The sequence below is a fragment of the Periplaneta americana genome, chromosome 17, assembly GCF_040183065.1.
Source record: "Periplaneta americana isolate PAMFEO1 chromosome 17, P.americana_PAMFEO1_priV1, whole genome shotgun sequence".
Taxonomy (NCBI): domain Eukaryota; kingdom Metazoa; phylum Arthropoda; class Insecta; order Blattodea; family Blattidae; genus Periplaneta; species Periplaneta americana.
This window is the reverse complement of record NC_091133.1, coordinates 102,255,154-102,273,085: the sequence shown is the minus strand read 5'-3', so window position 1 is coordinate 102,273,085 and position 17,932 is coordinate 102,255,154. Positions and strand designations below refer to the sequence as shown.

The following is a 17,932-nucleotide window of genomic DNA, read 5'->3' as shown; positions in this document are numbered from 1 at the left end:
TTTCTACTGGTATAATCGTCAGATCCGCTGGCACAATAAGTTCGATAAGATACTCTTTCCTAAATATTTAGATTAAGGATGGTGATGAACAGAGGGCGCATTTTTAGTCCCAAAACCACGAAATTAAGTAAACATACACTGTAGTCCAGCCCTGGACATAGAGGTTAAGTGAAAAAAGGAACGGAGAAACCTCCGCCCACGTCCTTTTCGCTTGGCTTGGCTTTTACGTGGGCTGGCTGTAGACAAGGTTTGGCATTATGCGCCCTAACATGCGATGATTGTCCAAGTCCGACAGGCGGCCTGAGTGACATTCGTGAATCCGACGATGACAGGTGGACCATCCTGCCTCAGCCCCTGATACAGCAAGGTCCTGTTTCGTGGACTAGTAGTCTGATGAGCCTTAAGCCCTTTCTGATCAGCCGACGATGACAGGTGGGCCATCTGTCTCAGTCCCTGATAGCCAGGTCCCGTTCGCATGCGGGTAACCTGATGAGCCCCAGGGACCCGGAGCCCCAAGCACTTCCTATATCAGCATCGAAAACCCGTACTACCCCCAAAACTTCAACCCAACTTATTTTTATATTGCGAATGATAGATGAAATGAGGGGGGGGGAGGTGGAGAGTTTTGGTGGAATGATAAAGAGAAACCGGAGTACCCCGAGAAAGCTTCTCTGCAACGTCTGCTTTTTCAACTACAAATTCCATCACGACCTGGCCGGGGATCGAAATCGGGCCGCCTGGACGGAAGGCGCGCTAGCACTGTAGCCACAGACGTGGTGCCCTTCTCCCGAAATTCTATTCCATTCCAAGGCGGTAGAATGTGATTCTTCGAAGTACGTACCTGTGGCAGACTGCAGAGGGTGGCAAGGATCCAGGCCACAGTGAGCATCAGTTTGCCTCGACGGGCCACGTTCAGCAATTTTTTGGACATGGGTCGCAGGATGGCGACGCATCTGCACACAAAAAGTGAAAATTTTATGTAGCAGGGCTAAAACGGAGTTATCAAATAGCAAAGGGAACTGCCCCTGAACTTCGAAAGTTATACTTACAAGCAAATATTCTGATGGGGGCAGATGAAAATGTTAAATTTTTTTCTTCCACCATGTTAATAATGTCAAAAGAAGTGCTTATACAAATTTTGGCCACTCGACCGCAATTACGAGGCCGTCCAGAAAGTGATTTTCCCTAGGGTCGTTTACAGAAAAAAGCACAATTACATGGAAAGATTTATTGAAGCAGATACAGCAATTGTTTCGCTATTTGTCAACATATTCCCCACTGGAATTGAGACATTTATCATATCATGGGATCAATTTTTGTACCTATCCTTCTGTCGTAGAAGTCAGCCGACTGGGATCGGAACCAGTGTTTTACATCCGTCTGCATCTCTCTGTCGATCCAATGATAGATAATTGTCTCAATTCCGGTGAGGAATATAATGAAAAATAGCTCAACAATTTCTGTGTCTGTCCAAATACATTTTTTCGATGATATTGTGTTTTCCTTCTGTTAACGGCCCCTGGCGAACTTATTTTTTTTTACAGTCCTCGTAATTGCGGGCGAGTGGCCAAAATTTGTATATGCACTTCCTTTGACATTATTAACATGGTGAAAGAAAAAAAATAACTTTTATCTGCCCCCATCAGAATGTTTGCTTGCTAGCGGAGGAAAAAAACTAAAATGAACACTGTATTTCATCAACTCAAGGAAACTTGTACAGAGCCACCTACGGGTCGCTCCGATATCTCTTTCTGCTGTTTGTTTCTGTTGGCGGGAGGAGTGGTATCGTTTACCGGTTTACGGGCAATATGGTAAGTATATGACATCATGAACTAGAAGTTCAGTGAGACTTGTTGGAAGTCGTCAGTCTCTGTAGTTATGCTATATCGTACAGTATAGTGTGGTGTGCTTCACTACAATTTAGAACAGAATAGTAAAAGATAATAATAATGATAATGATAATAATAATAATAATAATAATAATAATAATAATAATAATAATAATAATAATAATAATTTTGGGTCGGATTTAGGCCTAAGTGTTTTTTACAAGATATAATATATACTTTTTCAAATTTTTATTCCAATTTTTAAGGTGTTGGTTTCCATTGAATTATTAATTTTTTTGCATAGATACCTGCAGTTTGCTTTTAGTTTTAAACTACTACTAGAAATTACTGAGCAATATAGTATTTAGATCTCATGTTCCTAATGTAAAATTTGTTCTCACTGTTAGTTGATTTTATACACACATCTGAGGTTTGAAATGTGTGCTCGTATTTGTAGAATCAACTGACCTATCGAGGCTAATGCAGACGATCACGAAGCTGGACAGGAAGAGTCCGAACGTCCTGAAGAACAGCATGATTCTGCACATCAGGTCGCCGCCCTTCCAGGAGACAGTAATGTTCCACGCGATTTCTAGTGGCATCATCAAGAACGTCACCTGAAACAAAAGGAGCATAACTACTCGTACTGTACATGTCATTATTTTCCTTTGTAGAATGTTCGGAAAATGCCGTATGTGAAGCAAAAACACAGCAGAGGGGATCATATCGTGTAAAATCAGGGCAGGAATCAATATTATACACTGGATTCCACTAATACCTTCTCGTTCTTTAGTAGTACTGACAACGAAACTACGTCCTCTACCACCCCCACCCCACCGTGCACGTGTGGTTTGATTCACCTGCATTGTGTATTCCGGTTTTCAGTGATGTTCATGGTAGAGTAGCAGCTGTACTGTCATTACAAATTAGAATTCGTTTGCGATGTATGCCAACATTTCAGAGTTGCAGCGCACGCCACTGTGTTTTGTATACATACATACAAAGAAAAGCAGTAGGAGGGGGTTGAAGTTCTGACTAAACACAATTTCAAAAAGTGACGGCATTAATGGAATATATTGTACTTTTTACAAGAAAGTCACATTGGTACGCGTCACACCGAATTTCTGCAGATCAACGTAGTTTTAATCAAGCTTCGGCCTAAGTATCATTCTTAATGCCTAGGAAGGAATGTTGGAAGTTACTATTTGGAAGTTATAAGCCTATAGTCACAAAACTCGATGATTTTTCCAATAAAATAACAAAATGGTGCGAACTTAATAATCTTGCACTTAATAATGACAAAACGATTGAAGTTACTTTCAACTTAAGTCAATCAAATATTGCTTCTGATATATCTGCTAAGTTTTTAAGTATCCATCTTGAATCAAACTTGGATTGGAGTTTGCAAGTGACTTACATCTCTGATAAACTGAATAAGGGATTATTTACATTGAGAATAAAGAAAAATTATTTTTTAACAGACTCCCTAATAACAGCTATAGATATCTAATCTATGGAACACTACTGTGGGACAAGCATTCTGCAGCCAGTAAACGCTTGTCTTGCAAAAGAGAGCTCTTAGAATTATATACAGTGTTTCTTCTCGTACGCATTGTAGACCTTCATTTATCAAACTTGGAATTCTAACTTTGTATCGTCATCAATGTTTGTCCTAGATTATCATTTGTATGTTAAGAAAAATATAAATAATTATTATACATTATGCGCTTCTATTATGGTTATTGTACACGTAACTGCTCAAATAGGCCTATATATTTTCATAAATGTAAATATAGTAAAACACAACACAGTTTTGAGAACATATCTTTGAACTTCCAAATAATATTAGTGATCTTCCTTATAATTTATTTAAAAGAACAGCAAGATCAACATTAATTTCAAACCCTCTTTACAGAGTTGATGAGTTTTTTAATAATATTATAGCTATTTTAAATTGTATCTTCATTGATATATGCTTATACGTATATACATACGAGTAGCATAAATCTATCAATCCATTCACTCAACCACTCATTAGCAACACTGTTCAGTTGATCTGTTGTATCTCATCTCTAATTCTACAGGTACCGTGGTCAGTCCTGGTAATCTCTCACCTTGAAATAGCTCCACAAGAAAAAAATGCAATGGACTGAGATCTGAGGATACTATGAGGCCATTCAAGAATCATTGTTATTTAATTATTTTTATCTTTTGTCTATGATTATTTAATTCATGGTCTCCTTATTCCCCACAGTTAGAAAATGATATAATGAAGAATTTCTCTTCGTCATGTACACATACACTGGGATAATAAATATGAGGTAATTTTTTAAAAATAATACTATAGTTTGTAATTGGTGAAAAATATAATTCTGTTCGTTTTGAGACCTGAAGAATCCAAAAATGAGGGGAAAAATGCATGTCGCAATTAAAAAAAAAACAAACAGAATGACTGAGAGGGGGAAATGGGAGGAGAAACTTTAAAAGGTACGCAAAAATGCGTCAACAAAACACTGCTATGTAGGATGTCGTGTCTCCCCACATCTTTTAACCCTGCAAAAAATGTTTAGCCTATTAATCATTTTATTCGGCCTGTAAGATCGCCAGACATTTACTCTTCTGATAATTGATTGCGGATCTGTCTGAAGAAAGATATATGCTGATTATTTCTCACTCACCAGTAAGTCGGCGATGGCGAGGTGCATGAACATGTAGTTGTTGCCGTAGCGGAGGGTGCGTCGCCTCTTGAGGATGGTGATCAGCACGGTGGAGTTACCCGCCACCGACACCACCATCAGGATGCTGTACGTGATGATGGACATGCGGTGTCCGTCGTTGAACTTCATGTCGTCCGTCATGTACTCCTCCATCAGCACTGTCGGGCTCGGCGTCGGAGTTGCCATGGTAATCACCTGCACACAAGCAAACGTAACTCCTTCATAAATAATTCAAACTGTTAATTCGTCCACATGAAACATTCCACTTCAAACTGAATGAATTTCAACTAAATATAAGTATATTCTGAATTATGCCTAACACTTTACACCGATAAAACAAAAATTACGTTTGTCAATAAAAATAAGCTCAGGTGGGAGCGCGTTTCCTGCTGATCCGGAGCTGCACTCGGGCATGAGTTCGATTCCCGTTTGAGCTGATTACCTGACTGGGTCTTCTTTCGAGGATTTCCTCAACTGTAAGGCGAATATCAGGTAATCTCAAGTCGAATTCTCGGCCTTATCTAGCAAACTATCATCATCTTGCTCATCAGCAATTCAATCGACGCTAAATAACCTAATAGTTGATACGTCGTAGTTAAAAAAACTGGCTTAAAAACAATACTGTGTGTCACAAATAATAGTAAATAATACAGGTAGCCTATAGAAACTGATATACTAAATTCAAATCTTTAGATTGCTGGATAAATAGGTTAGATGCAACACTTCCTATACGATGTCGAACTCAAAAGCTAAAGCATCATGTTTACTGTAAATTACAACCATTTCTCACTAACAAGTATTTATCCCTGTTTCCTTGGCTTGGCTTACAGATCACACATATACTTCCAAGTTCCTGGTATTAATTGTCTGACAGCAGAATCCGGTGGCGGAGAGTTATTTCATTATCCACAAAAGTCGAATACACTAAAGATTTTAAGTGTCCCCTCACCCAGAAAGAAGTACAATGGGTTGAGATCTGGTGAGCGTGAAGGCCAAGAATGTTCGGATCTGGATGAGACGACGAGCTGCGGCCTGTATTTAGGCAGGAGGTCGATATTTTGAATAATTCATCTAAGGAAATGTATAAAGAATACATCTTAATAATTTCAGCAAACAAACGTACTGTGATCATACTTGTAAGCCCTACTCACAAATAAAGTATTTTCGGACCCATGTTGATACAACCATTTTTTCTTCTATACATATGAGGAATCCATACCTGAAGGTTTGCCCACTTTTTTCTTACATTCTGTATATACTGTATAACACTCAGTTCTTTGCAGATTTGTCATGTCATTTCTTATTAGATCTCTTCTTGTAAATCATTGTACTCTACGGAAAAATCTCATCTCCGCTGTAATTGAATTATATCTCGTTTTTCAAGTATCCATGACTCGTTAATATCTGTTAACAATGGACCTGCAATAGTTTTGTAATACTTTATTTTTGTATATTTTTTATTTCGTTTTATAGGGCTCAAATCGTACCAAATCTTCCTTGGCGATTGTTTACTTTATCTTCAATTTCTTTATCTATTTCGTTACCTCTAATTGAGGTTCTGGATCAGTCAGTACATCTCACTTGACGACATGTATCAGAGGAACAACAATATTGTTGCATACATCACAAGTCTGATGAGTGTAATGTGTTACTAGCAAGCGATATATGCAGTGGAGGAGGAAAGGAACTAGCTACCCTACTCCATTATCTCCTGGCTTAGTTTTCTCATGAGCGATGCCTTATTGGTGCCACTTATGAGGTTTCAACCAGTCTTCGGGCTGCTGAATAAAAATATACATATCTATTTCGTAAGTTATATTACAACCAAAATGATTAAAATATATTTGTTCTATGGGTGTACTGGGTGTTCAGGTCAAAGTGTGTCATGGCTCGCTGTATGCCGTCATGTGGCTACCCGATGAGCCTAGAGGATTCAATCTTCCTACACTTCCGCAGAGGCGTATTACCTATGTGCAAGAGAAGTTGCCTAGCAAGTACGGCGTTCATTCTGAAGAGTACTTACCGATACGTACGGTAACGCCGGTAGTGGCAGGAATGTGAACTGTTTGGAAACACGTACTGAGGTGAGTTTTTTTCTTACTGTCGGGATATGGGGAGAGGGTTAAGAGGATTACTTACATATTCGTTGAATTAACTTCGACTGTCAACATGGACACGGAACATTTGATTTGCATTGTGGAATGTTGCCGTACGCAACCGATGATAACAAATACCCTGCGTACGACTTGCCCGCGCAAAACACAGTTCGAAAGAGGTTATGGTAGCACACAGACCGTACAGACCGCCATCTGTTGCTACAACGTTCAAGTTATACAGTACACGTTCTCAAGTTCAGATTGAACGCCTTGATTAATAGGCAACTTCTCTGACATAAAAGCTGAAACTCGCTTCAAATCCCTGACTCACAACAGTGACGTCATGACACACTTTGAAATGAACACCCAGTACTTTCAATTATTTTTTGTACGAATGGGACATTTGCCATTATGCGCCAGTACTTCAGTTTTATTACTTGATATATATTTTTAAATTGTAGTGTTTTTTTCTAGTTCGTGTAGTTTATGGTCGGAGTATTGTGTTTGGTGCATTCTTGTGTAATACTGCTATATCACCAGCAAACATTAAAAAATTAAAAAATCGATGTTTACTTATTTCTATTCCTGAATTCACCTCATCTTCCAATTTTGTATGATATCATCTATATATGTATTAAAAGACTGGGGTCCACACCTGTGGAGTAACGGTCAGCGCGTCTGGCCGCGAAACCAGGTGGCCCGGGTTCGAATCCCGGTCGGGGCAAGTTACCTGGTTGAGGTTTTTTTCCGGGGTTTTCCCTCAACGCAATACGAGCAAATGCTGGGTAACTTTCGGTGCTGGACCCCCGGACTCATTTCACCGGCATTATCAAATTCATTTCATTCAGACGCTAAATAACCTAGATGTTGATATAACGTCGTAAAATAACCCAATAAAATAAAAAAATAAAAAAGACTAAGTGACAAGATATATTCTTATTTGAGTCCCTGATTAATTATTATCTCTTTTGGCGAATTGTGTAGAAAAATTAATTTTTAAATTTACAAAATATTTTTTATAAGCCTGGCATAAAATTTACGAGTATAGGGCTACGTTGGCTCAGGTTGGCAAATTATATTAGCGGTGAGACGAAAATGATTCTGCTAGAAGAGGTAACCGAGCTAGAGAGTTAAAGATGAGGATTTAAAACTGTAATGCAGGAAAAGAGAACCAGGTATGTGGAATATGGACAGAATTCAAAAACTGGAAGTTAGTTGTCCTTAAGGGGAGGTGGTACACCATGTCAGGTTAAAATATAATGTGTATGTGTCCTGATCCATTTACAAAAATGTCAATCAATTCAGAAACCATCAATATATAAGTGTACCAAATTTCATCGCCTTAGGATTGGTAGTTTGAGAGAAAATCCAGAATAAAGATAGCAAATTTAACATTGCGGAGATAGGGTGTACCACCTCCCCTTAATAAAGAAGTTCCAGAACAATGGCTGTGTTGGAACTCTTGACGAAAGCCCAAGTTTTTCACTCTGGTCTCTCATTTCAGTTGATGACAATGAGTCTACGATAATGTGATTGCTTCTACGAAATAATTAAATTTAATTCGTTGCGGGTTATAAGCCAAATAGTAGATGATATAATCCTTTGAATACCGTTTCATTGTCTCCATTAGTACATCAAATTGCAACGCAGCATCCTGTCGAGAGGGCCAATAATAAAATTGTCTTTCGAGTGTTACGTCATTTCAGGGCCACCATTGTCTGTGCCTAAATCTGTCTGCATTTTAACACCTTCATTATTCTTTTATTAACGCCAACAATTATCACGTCACCAAGTGTTGCGTCAGCAGACGTCACGCATCTCCTCGCCAATTAACCCGCGTCTCTCGAGGAATTGACGACACAAACAACTCTACACAATTCATCTCAGAGATAGGAGGCTTTGCGCGACACTCATGGCTCGAGGAGGTAGTTATCTGAAACGTAAATATTATACGAGCATTTTCTTTACATGACAAGGACTACACCGAGCGGGCTAGCGGCGTGGTAGAGGGCTGGTCTTGCATTCGGGAGGTCCGGGGTTCGATCCCAGGGGCCGGCAATCCTAACTGAGGTTTTTCATGGTTTCCTCAGTTATTTCCAGGCAAATGCCGGGATTGTACCTCTTGAAAGTCCGGCCATGGACGGCGATCCTTCCCTTAATCCTTTCATATGTGTGAGTGAATGCTGTGTACTGTCTTAAATGTTTGTGTTGTATCGGAGGTGGCCCTGGCATTGAGCTGATCCCTCATCCGGGGAGGCCCTCCATGTCCTTGTGTGGTCAAAAAAGTATGTATGTGATCCATAGCTTAATTCCTCTCCCGACAGGTCGCGGCCCTGCAAGGCCCGTGTGGCGTGGGTCGTGTAAATGAACCTAAAAGGGAGAGGTTAAACTAAGGTACAGAGAGAGAGAGAGCGAGAGAGACAAGGACTACGACTGCTATTTCAAGTTTAAGTTAGCCTACAGAAAATTCTGTCGGTTACTTGGTCCTGAACGTGTACTCCATCCAAAAATTCCATGGTGTTTTTTTTACTAGACACGATAATGGTAATAAAAATAATACTTACGGCTTTTAAGGAACCCGGAGGTTCATTGTCGCCCTCACATAAGCCCGCCATCGGTCCCTATTCTGAGCAAGATTAATCCAGTCTCTGCAATCATATCCCACCTCCCTCAAATCCATTTTAATATTATCCTCCCCTCTACGTGTCGGCCTCCCAAAGGTCTTTTTCCCACCGGTCTCCCAACTAACACTCTATATGCATTTCTGGATTCGCCCATACGTGCTGCATGCCCAGCCCATATCAAACGTCTGGATTTAATGTTCATAATTATGTTAGGTGAATAATAATAATAATAATAATAATAATAATAATAATAATAATAATAATAATAATAATACTGGGAGGACGCGATTAGCCGGGGACTCCAGAAAATATAAAACAAAAAATGCAGCCATAAGAGAAATCACAAATGTAAAATTAAAAATATCGTTGAAGAAATAGAACACAAAATTTTTAAGTGATACGGACATACAAGACGAATGACCGACAGCAGATTGTCAAGTGCAATTGAAGGGTTCAGAGCCATAGTGAGCCCAAGCGCCATTTATTAAAAACGGAGAAAGCAAGAGTAAAAGGTAAGTGAATACCATAGTTTAATGAAGATTGACATATCATTTAGTTTTAATGTGTATATTTTATATTACTTTCTATATGTTTCCATTGAATTATGATAATAACTTCATTTTAACCCTCGTTTTCTACGGTTTTAGTAAATGGCGCTTGGCCCACTATGGTTCTGAACCCTTCAATTATGACGGAGGGGTAGAAAATAAAAGATGCAAAGGTAGACATCGAAGTCATGAATGAATGAAGTGTAATGGAGCATACAAGAGCTTGAAACTTGGGAAGAAGATGCTACAGACCGAGAACTCTGGAGAAGCACACAAAATCTTATTACTATATTCCGACAGGTACTGAGGTTTACATCTTTGACCTAAACAGAACTTCAATATTTCAAAAAATGTTCTTAATAGAAAATGTTCTGCTCAAATAAGTTATTAGGCCTATATTTGTAACATTTTGTACTTGTGTTATACTTATTTGTATTTTTCGGAAGAGGAGGTCATGATAAGTTCTGTTACAGTTAGGACTATAATATATTCATCACCTTGGGCCGGATTTTAATTCACGAACCTTAGAGTCATTGGCAAGCATGGCATATAACCACTACTCATTCGAAGGATCACGTCTGACAGAAATTTATAGAATGAAAACTGGTTTCATCAAAATAGACGAAGGAAGATTAATATTATAAACGGATAATCTAAACCGAATATAGTAATATCACAAAGGCCTATATAATGAAAACAAATGACAAATAGAAAAATAATAAATAAATCATAGTTTCTAAGAAGTAGAGATAATAATAATAATAATAATAATAATAATAATAATACTTACTTACTTACTTACAAATGGCTTTTAAGGAACCCGAAGGTTCATTGCCGCCCTCACATACAGTACTTAACAAAAGTTTAAGACCATGAGCAAATTTCATATAATTATTTTCTGGTCCTATATTTTTGTTTCTATTTCCCTCATGAATATTTTGTCAATTATTTGGACTGTGAGATATCTATCGACGCAAAGAAAGTAAAATTATGACATTTAGTTTTCGAGTTATGATTTTAATGAAATATTTTGTTACTGTAAAAAATGTTACATTTATAATTACGGAATAATTTATTCATGCTAAACCAACATGTTTATTGTAGTGATGATTTTTTCAAGCAATTTGAGAAGTGTGAGAACACATTGGTACCAGAAAGAAAAATTTTTTTAATTTGTCTTTCTGGTGCCAATGTGTTCTCACACTTCTCAAATTGCTTGAAAAAAATCATCATTACAATAAACATGTTGGTTTAGCATGAATAAATTATTCCGTAATTATAAATGTAGCATTTTTTACAGTAACAAAATATTTCATTAAAATCATAACTCGAAAACTAAATGTCATAATTTTACTTTCTTTACGTCGATAGATGTCTCACAGTCCAAATAATTGACAAAATATTCATGAGGGAAATAGAAACAAAAATATAGGACCAGGAAATAATTATATGAAATTTGCTCATGGTCTTAAACTTTTGTTAAGTACTGTAAGCCCGCCATCGGTCCCTATCCTGCGCAAGAGTAATCCAGTCTCTATCATCATATCCCACCTCCCTCAAATCCATTTTAATATTATCCTCCCATCTACGTCTCGGCCTCCCTAAAGGTCTTTTTCCCTCCGGTCTCCCAACTAACACTCTATATGCATTTCTGGATTCGCCCATACGTGCTACATGCCCTGCCCATCTCAAACGTCTGGATTTAATGTTCCTAATTATGTCAGGTGAAGAATACAATGCGTGCAGTTCTGCGTTGTGTAACTTTCGCCATTCTCCTGTAACTTCATCCCGCTTAGCCCCAAATATTTTCCTAAGCACCTTATTCTCAAACACCCTTAACCTATGTTCCTCTCTCAGAGTGAGAGTCCAAGTTTCACAACCATACAGAAGAACCGGTAATATAACTGTTTTATAAATTCTAACTTTCAGATTTTTGGACAGCAGACTGGATGATAAGAGCTTCTCAACCGAATAATAACACGCATTTCCCATATTTATTCTGCGCTTAATTTCCTCCCGAGTGTCATTTATATTTGTTACTGTTGCTCCAAGATATTTGAATTTTTCCACCTCTTCGAAGGATAAATCTCCAATTTTTATATTTCCATTTCGTACAATATTCTGGTCACGAGACATAATCATATACTTTGTCTTTTCGGGATTTACTTCCAAACCGATCGCTTTACTTGCTTCAAGTAAAATTTCCGTGTTTTCTCTAATCGTTTGTGGATTTTCTCCTAACATATTCACGTCATCCGCATAGACAAGAAGCTGATGTAACCCGTTCAATTCCAAACCCTGCCTGTTATCCTGAACCTTCCTAATGGCATATTCTAAAGCGAAGTTAAAAAGTAAAGGTGATAGTGCATCTCCCTGCTTTAGCCCACAGTGAATTGGAAAAACATCAGATAGAAACTGACCTATACGGACTCTGCTGTATGTTTCACTGAGACACAATAATAATAATAATAATAATAATAATAATAATAATAATAATAATAATAATAATAATAATAACATAAACAGTTCGATTTAATGTTCGACGCCATCAAACGAGATCTGGTACAATTAAATCGTGTGCTAGGATCAAGACAGCCGGAGCGAACGTCAACGCCACACCTCCGTCGCAGCGAGAGACGAGCCTCTAGCGCGTAGGCATCACTCCCCTCGCTTCCGTGCGTGGTTGACAAGATACCACAATTATGAGAAATTGATTACCCGTCTCATCCCGTTCCAGTACGCACTACGCACCAACAGAAAGCATCCAGACTCCATCGGTTTTTCATGTTCCAATGTCCTGTTGGTCGTCACAATCTGCTTTCTATGCTACCGTACACTTTTTCTCTGTGCTCACCCTTTAAAGAATTAGCACACAATTTTAAATAAATATACTCACGCCACCCGTTTACTGTTATTTACCACAAGGATGCCACTATTAGATATGGTGAACTAAAAGAAAGAAACTGAAGTAGGCTTTTTGGAGACACGTATCCCAAAGTCTGCTGCCATCACTCCACATCAGAGGATGTCAATATTCCTAAGTACCGAAGCTCACATACGCTTTCTGTGCACTCGTTATGAAATGAATTTACTTCTCTTTTAAACTAAAAATAATTAATTAGGGGTTTTAATTTTAACAAAATAATCTGTGACCATAGAGATCCAGCATAAAAGCACTACAGAATAATTTGAAAGACAAAAATTATTAAACACAGGAATTTTTAAAAATCTAGAGAAATGCAAACCCAACAGAATCATTAATGGCCAAAATATAAATGTTAGCTGGAAATAGTTATTATTAAGGGTTAGGTAAAGCTTAAAGCAGTAAAATTTTGGAAATATTCAACATTTTTTTTCCCTTCATTACTGTAGTTTGTACAATAATGAAAATTAGTATGCGTAAAACACTGTCCTTCTGCTATATGAAAAAAAAATATTTTTACGATTTAAAAAAATTATTTACATTTTTTTTTCAAAATTCAGTTCACTGTGCAGTGATGAAGCGTTTCCCACATAACTCAAAAACTATCCAACATTCTATGATGAATTTTTTTGTGTGTATTTATTCATGTCATATCTGCAATATAATGCAAGATCACTTCTCTACCTTTGATAGATTGTCTGATAAAAAATAAATTCATTAAAAATGATCAAATATCAGTACTTTCTTCTAACACAAAATAAAAAAAAAATATTATTTATTAAGGAATGTAGTTGAAAGAGCGAGGTGGAAAAATTCAAATATCTTGGAGCAACAGTAATAAATATAAATGACACTCGGGAGGAAATTAAACGCAGGATAAATATGGGAAATGCCTGTTATTATTCGGTTGAGAAGCGTTTGTCATCTAGTCTGCTGTCAAAAAATCTGAAAGTTAGAATTTATAAATCAGTTATATTACCGGTTGTTCTGTATGGCTGTGAAACTTGGAGAGAGGAACAGAGATTAAAGGTGTTTGAGAATAAGGTTGTTAGGAAAATATTTGGGGCTAAGAGGGATGGAGTTACAGAAGAATGGAGAAAGTTACACAACGCAGAGCTGCACGCATTGTATTCTTCACCTGACATAATTAGGAACATTAAATCCAGACGTTTGAGGTGGGTAGGACATGTAGCACATATGGGCGAATCCAGAAATGCATATAGAGTGTTAGTTGCGAGGCCGGAGGGAAAAATACCTTTGGGGAGGCCGAGACGTAGATGGGAAGATAATATTAAAATGGATTTGAGGGAGGTGGGATATGATGGTAGAGACTGGATTAATCTTGCTCAGGATAGGGATCAATGGCGGGCTTATGTGAGGGCGGAAATGAACCTCCGGCTTCCTTAAAAGCCAGTAAGTAAGTAAGTAGTAAGTTGAAAGAGCATGGTATTGTAAACATGAGTTTCAAAAATAAAATAAAAGAGATAGAGCATAAACAAGTTAACAAATTAGTGAAGTATGAGGGAAACGCTTCATCACTGCATAGTGAATTGCCACTATTATGAATTTTCAAAAAAAAAAATATATATATAAATAATTTTTTTTAATCGAAAAAATATTTTTTCATATAGTAGGAGGACAGTGTTTTACATATACTAATTTTCATTATTGTACAGGATATAGTAATGGAGGAAAAAATGTTGAATATTTCCAAAAATGTTATGGCTCAGACCAGATTCGGTATTACACTGAGGTTCAGTAAGTTAGTGGGAGTAATAGCGTATCTTCTTGTAGAATAAGCATGAAAATTGGTTTTGTTTAAAAAGTATTAAAATAGTCTTGATTTTATTTCTAAAGCTACAGCTGTAACTGTTTATTTAAGACACATTTTAATGTAAAGAAAATTTATGGAGATATGGAATTATGCAGAAATTACGGATTGAAAATATCCGGGAAACTGAAATATCGTACCAAGAGGGCAGTCACCAAAGACACTTGGATTCTTCGGGATGATTCTGTGAGATTTGTGAAAAAACAAGATGCGGAGGGAATTTGAATGGCATTTTACACTCAAAGTGTCGCGCAATCTGCTCTGTATTAAATTTCAATTCTTGTTGGTAAGGGATTTCCTCGGGCGAGCCTTTTAAAGTTCTCTCATTACGGATTAATAAACTGATAAGAATTAATACTGACAAAACCATTAAACAGGGACTTACACCAGACATCCCAATTCGCTCAATCAATTGCCCTGTTTTCGCACGACTATGAGTCTATATTATTTGTGTTAACAAGGTTTGCTGGGCTGGATATAACTCTAAGGATACATGGTTTAGCTTTCATTGGAAATTATTATGCGATAACAGATGCGCTGATTAAATGTTGTGCGTCTGTCAGGGTTTATCTGTGTTTGGGTCCAGATAGCACAGCGTTATGTTTCGGAAGTATGCAATTTAGGAGAACCAAAAAATATAGGTTGTGAGACTAGTTAAAAAAGAAGAAGCGTGTATTCATGTTAGTCTTACGTAAAAAACGAGTATTTTTAAAAATGTAACAGTGTGGTTTATGTTAAAATAATATGTTGTTGTTTTCTAATGCCAGGCGTTTGACAATAAAGTCATTTGACCTCTTGCACTCCAATATTTTTCAAAGATATTGTCATGGTCAGCCAATGAAGCACAGATTTTGAGGTGTTCCGAATCCATTTCTTGGTTTGAGTTGCAAAAAGGGCAGTTAGGGGACTGATATTCCAATTCTATGCAGGTGTTTGGCCAAACAATCATGGCCTGTTGCCAATCTAAATGCAGCTACAGACGATTTTCGTGGTAAATCGGGAATTAACTGTGGATTATGATGCAGAGAGTTCCATTTTTTCCCTTCAGATTATGTTATCAAATTTTGTTTGTTGAAGTCTAAGTATGCAGATTTAATAAATCTTTTCACAGAGTAATACGTAGATTCAGTAACAGGTCTGTAAGTAGCAGTGCTGCCCTTCTTTGCTAAAGCATCCGCATTCTCGTTTCCCAGGATTCCACAATGGGATGGTATCCATTGGAATACAATTATTTTATTGAGTGTTATTAATTGAGAGAGCATTTTAGTTATTTCTGCTGTTTGAGATGAAGGTGTGTGTTTAGAGACTATCAATAGAATAGCTGCTTTGGAGTCTGACAATATAACTGCATTCTTAAATTTATTGATGTGGCATAGAAGATTTCTGAGACTTTCACTTATTGCAATGATTTCTCCATCAAAACTTGTTGTTCCATATCCAAGAGATCTATAAAGTGAGAAGAGTCAGCACGTAACACCTGCACCGGTACCTTGTTCTCTGGAGATCAAGGATCCGACGGTGTATAAATGAAGCCAGTTTTGTGGAGGGTACCTAATATTAATTGTCTCTAAAGACAATTGTTTCAGCATTTCAGTGTTTACTTCTGATTTCAGTATTTCTTCTGTTAAATTTAGATTATATTCTATATTTAATAGAGTTAAAGGGTTTGGTTTAATTTGTAAGTTTTCTTTTAAATTTGGGATATTGATTTTCTGTTTTAATTCTTGAACAATGGATATGAAACTTTTTTGAGTTTTCAATCTGCAGAGAGGACTGCATGAATGCCAATTGTTTCCTGGTAATCTGATACGTTTTTCATATTGAATCAGTGCTTTTTCTTCTATTGTCATTTTGATGCTGTTAATATTAGTGAGGAATCTCATAGAATCTATTGGAGATGTTTTGATTCCACCAGTAATGAGCCTGAGAGCTTGGTTTTGAACATATTCTATTTCGTTTATGAAAGTTAAAATAATATAAAAATGATTATAAAAGAATAACCATTGGATGTTTATTTTTGTGTATTTATGTGCAAGGATTTTGTACGCAATAAAGACAATTAAACTTTATCGTGCTATTTTGGTGTATAGTAAATTAATTCTTCTAGTGTTTTGAATGACAGTTCAAGAAAATAAACTATAAACATAAATATAATTTGGAAATAAGCACATTGTTGTTATTGAGTGAAACGTATAATGCAAAAGTATGTCACCGTTATGAAATACATTAGTTCGATGATTTTTAATCTTAATTTGTGTTGTATTTCAGTTGAAATGTAAAAACCGGCTTGTTTCACACTCAGAGTAATGCAACATGTGTTCTTTTTACTATAATACTTACACTCATAAAAATTATAATTATGTACAGACCCACAAACAAAATTCAGGTGCCTCAAATTTTGTTTCTGCGTCTGTGCCAAGATAATCTCATAATTATTGAAAGCCCCTACAATTGAAGTGTTGGTACAAGATTCAATGTATTCTGAAAATGAGGCGAAAATGATAAGAAAGTTGATATTTAACTGAATTGATATTCTAAATGTTACAACATGATCTTAAGTCCCATTAGTAAAGTGTTACTAGTCAGCAATGTATGCAATGGGGGGGGAAAGGAACTGGCCACCCTACACTATTATCTCCTGGCTTAGTTGCCTCATGAGTGTCACTTATGAGATTCCAGCTTGTCTTCGGTCAATTGACTAAACAACAGAAACAACTTAGTCACAAACGAATCCCAGGAAAACGATCGAAAGTTTGAAGGAAATTCATGGAAATTATTATGTTATTCAAACCACCCCAGCGACGTCTCCAGGAAAATCAATCAATTTTACTTCTCTGAATCCAACATGGTCTACGGGCCACGTTTTGAAGCTCTCAGGCAAGACAAAGATGCGCTTATTTTTCATCCAGTTATCAAGGCCAAACATTGACAAACTAATTGGCACACGCCAGTCTAGTTCCACGAAACGAATCGGAGGTTTATCATCAAAGCAATACTATTTTTAGATTCAGAACTTGGTCTAAATACAGGTAGCCACGGTATCTGCTGCTCTGTGTACAGAAAGAGAAGAACAGTACATCCGAATTCCTGTGTTGAAAGTTAGCTGGAAGTTTCCAACGTTGAAAAGTGAGATACATCTTCCTGTTCCAGAGATTGTGTGTGTGATCGTAGTCTTGTGTTTGTGCTGTGTTGTCTTATGGGATGGTGTTATGAATATTAATCACATGACTACATAATATTTAGTGTTTATTGTTTATTCAATTCTCGCAATAAGTCCTGTCTTATCTGTAAGAAGAGAAATGGTACAAGCAGGAAAAGAAGAGAGGAGACGTTAAGGTTTATTCAGAGTTTTTATTCTGAAAAC

General features: G+C 37.0%; 1 protein-coding gene and 1 long non-coding RNA gene across 5 annotated transcripts in view; one reads left to right on the top strand and one right to left on the bottom strand.

The window, feature by feature from the left end:
• The window catches only part of LOC138692696 (adipokinetic hormone/corazonin-related peptide receptor variant I-like), a 118,725-nt gene that overhangs the window by 29,305 nt on the left and 71,488 nt on the right, over positions 1-17,932 (bottom strand). For all 3 annotated transcript variants that reach the window (XM_069815829.1, XM_069815828.1, XM_069815830.1), the window contains exons 3-5: positions 4,508-4,741; positions 2,298-2,446; positions 842-953 (exon numbers count right to left, since the gene is read on the bottom strand). In XM_069815829.1, coding sequence (XP_069671930.1) covers positions 842-953; positions 2,298-2,446; positions 4,508-4,741 — 495 coding nt within the window. The remainder of the gene's footprint in view (positions 1-841; positions 954-2,297; positions 2,447-4,507; positions 4,742-17,932) is intronic.
• LOC138692698 (uncharacterized) overlaps positions 17,587-17,932 on the top strand; it is an 80,580-nt gene continuing 80,234 nt past the window's right edge. For both annotated transcript variants that reach the window (XR_011330110.1, XR_011330109.1), the window contains exon 1: positions 17,587-17,694. This is a non-coding gene — a long non-coding RNA (uncharacterized lncRNA). The remainder of the gene's footprint in view (positions 17,695-17,932) is intronic.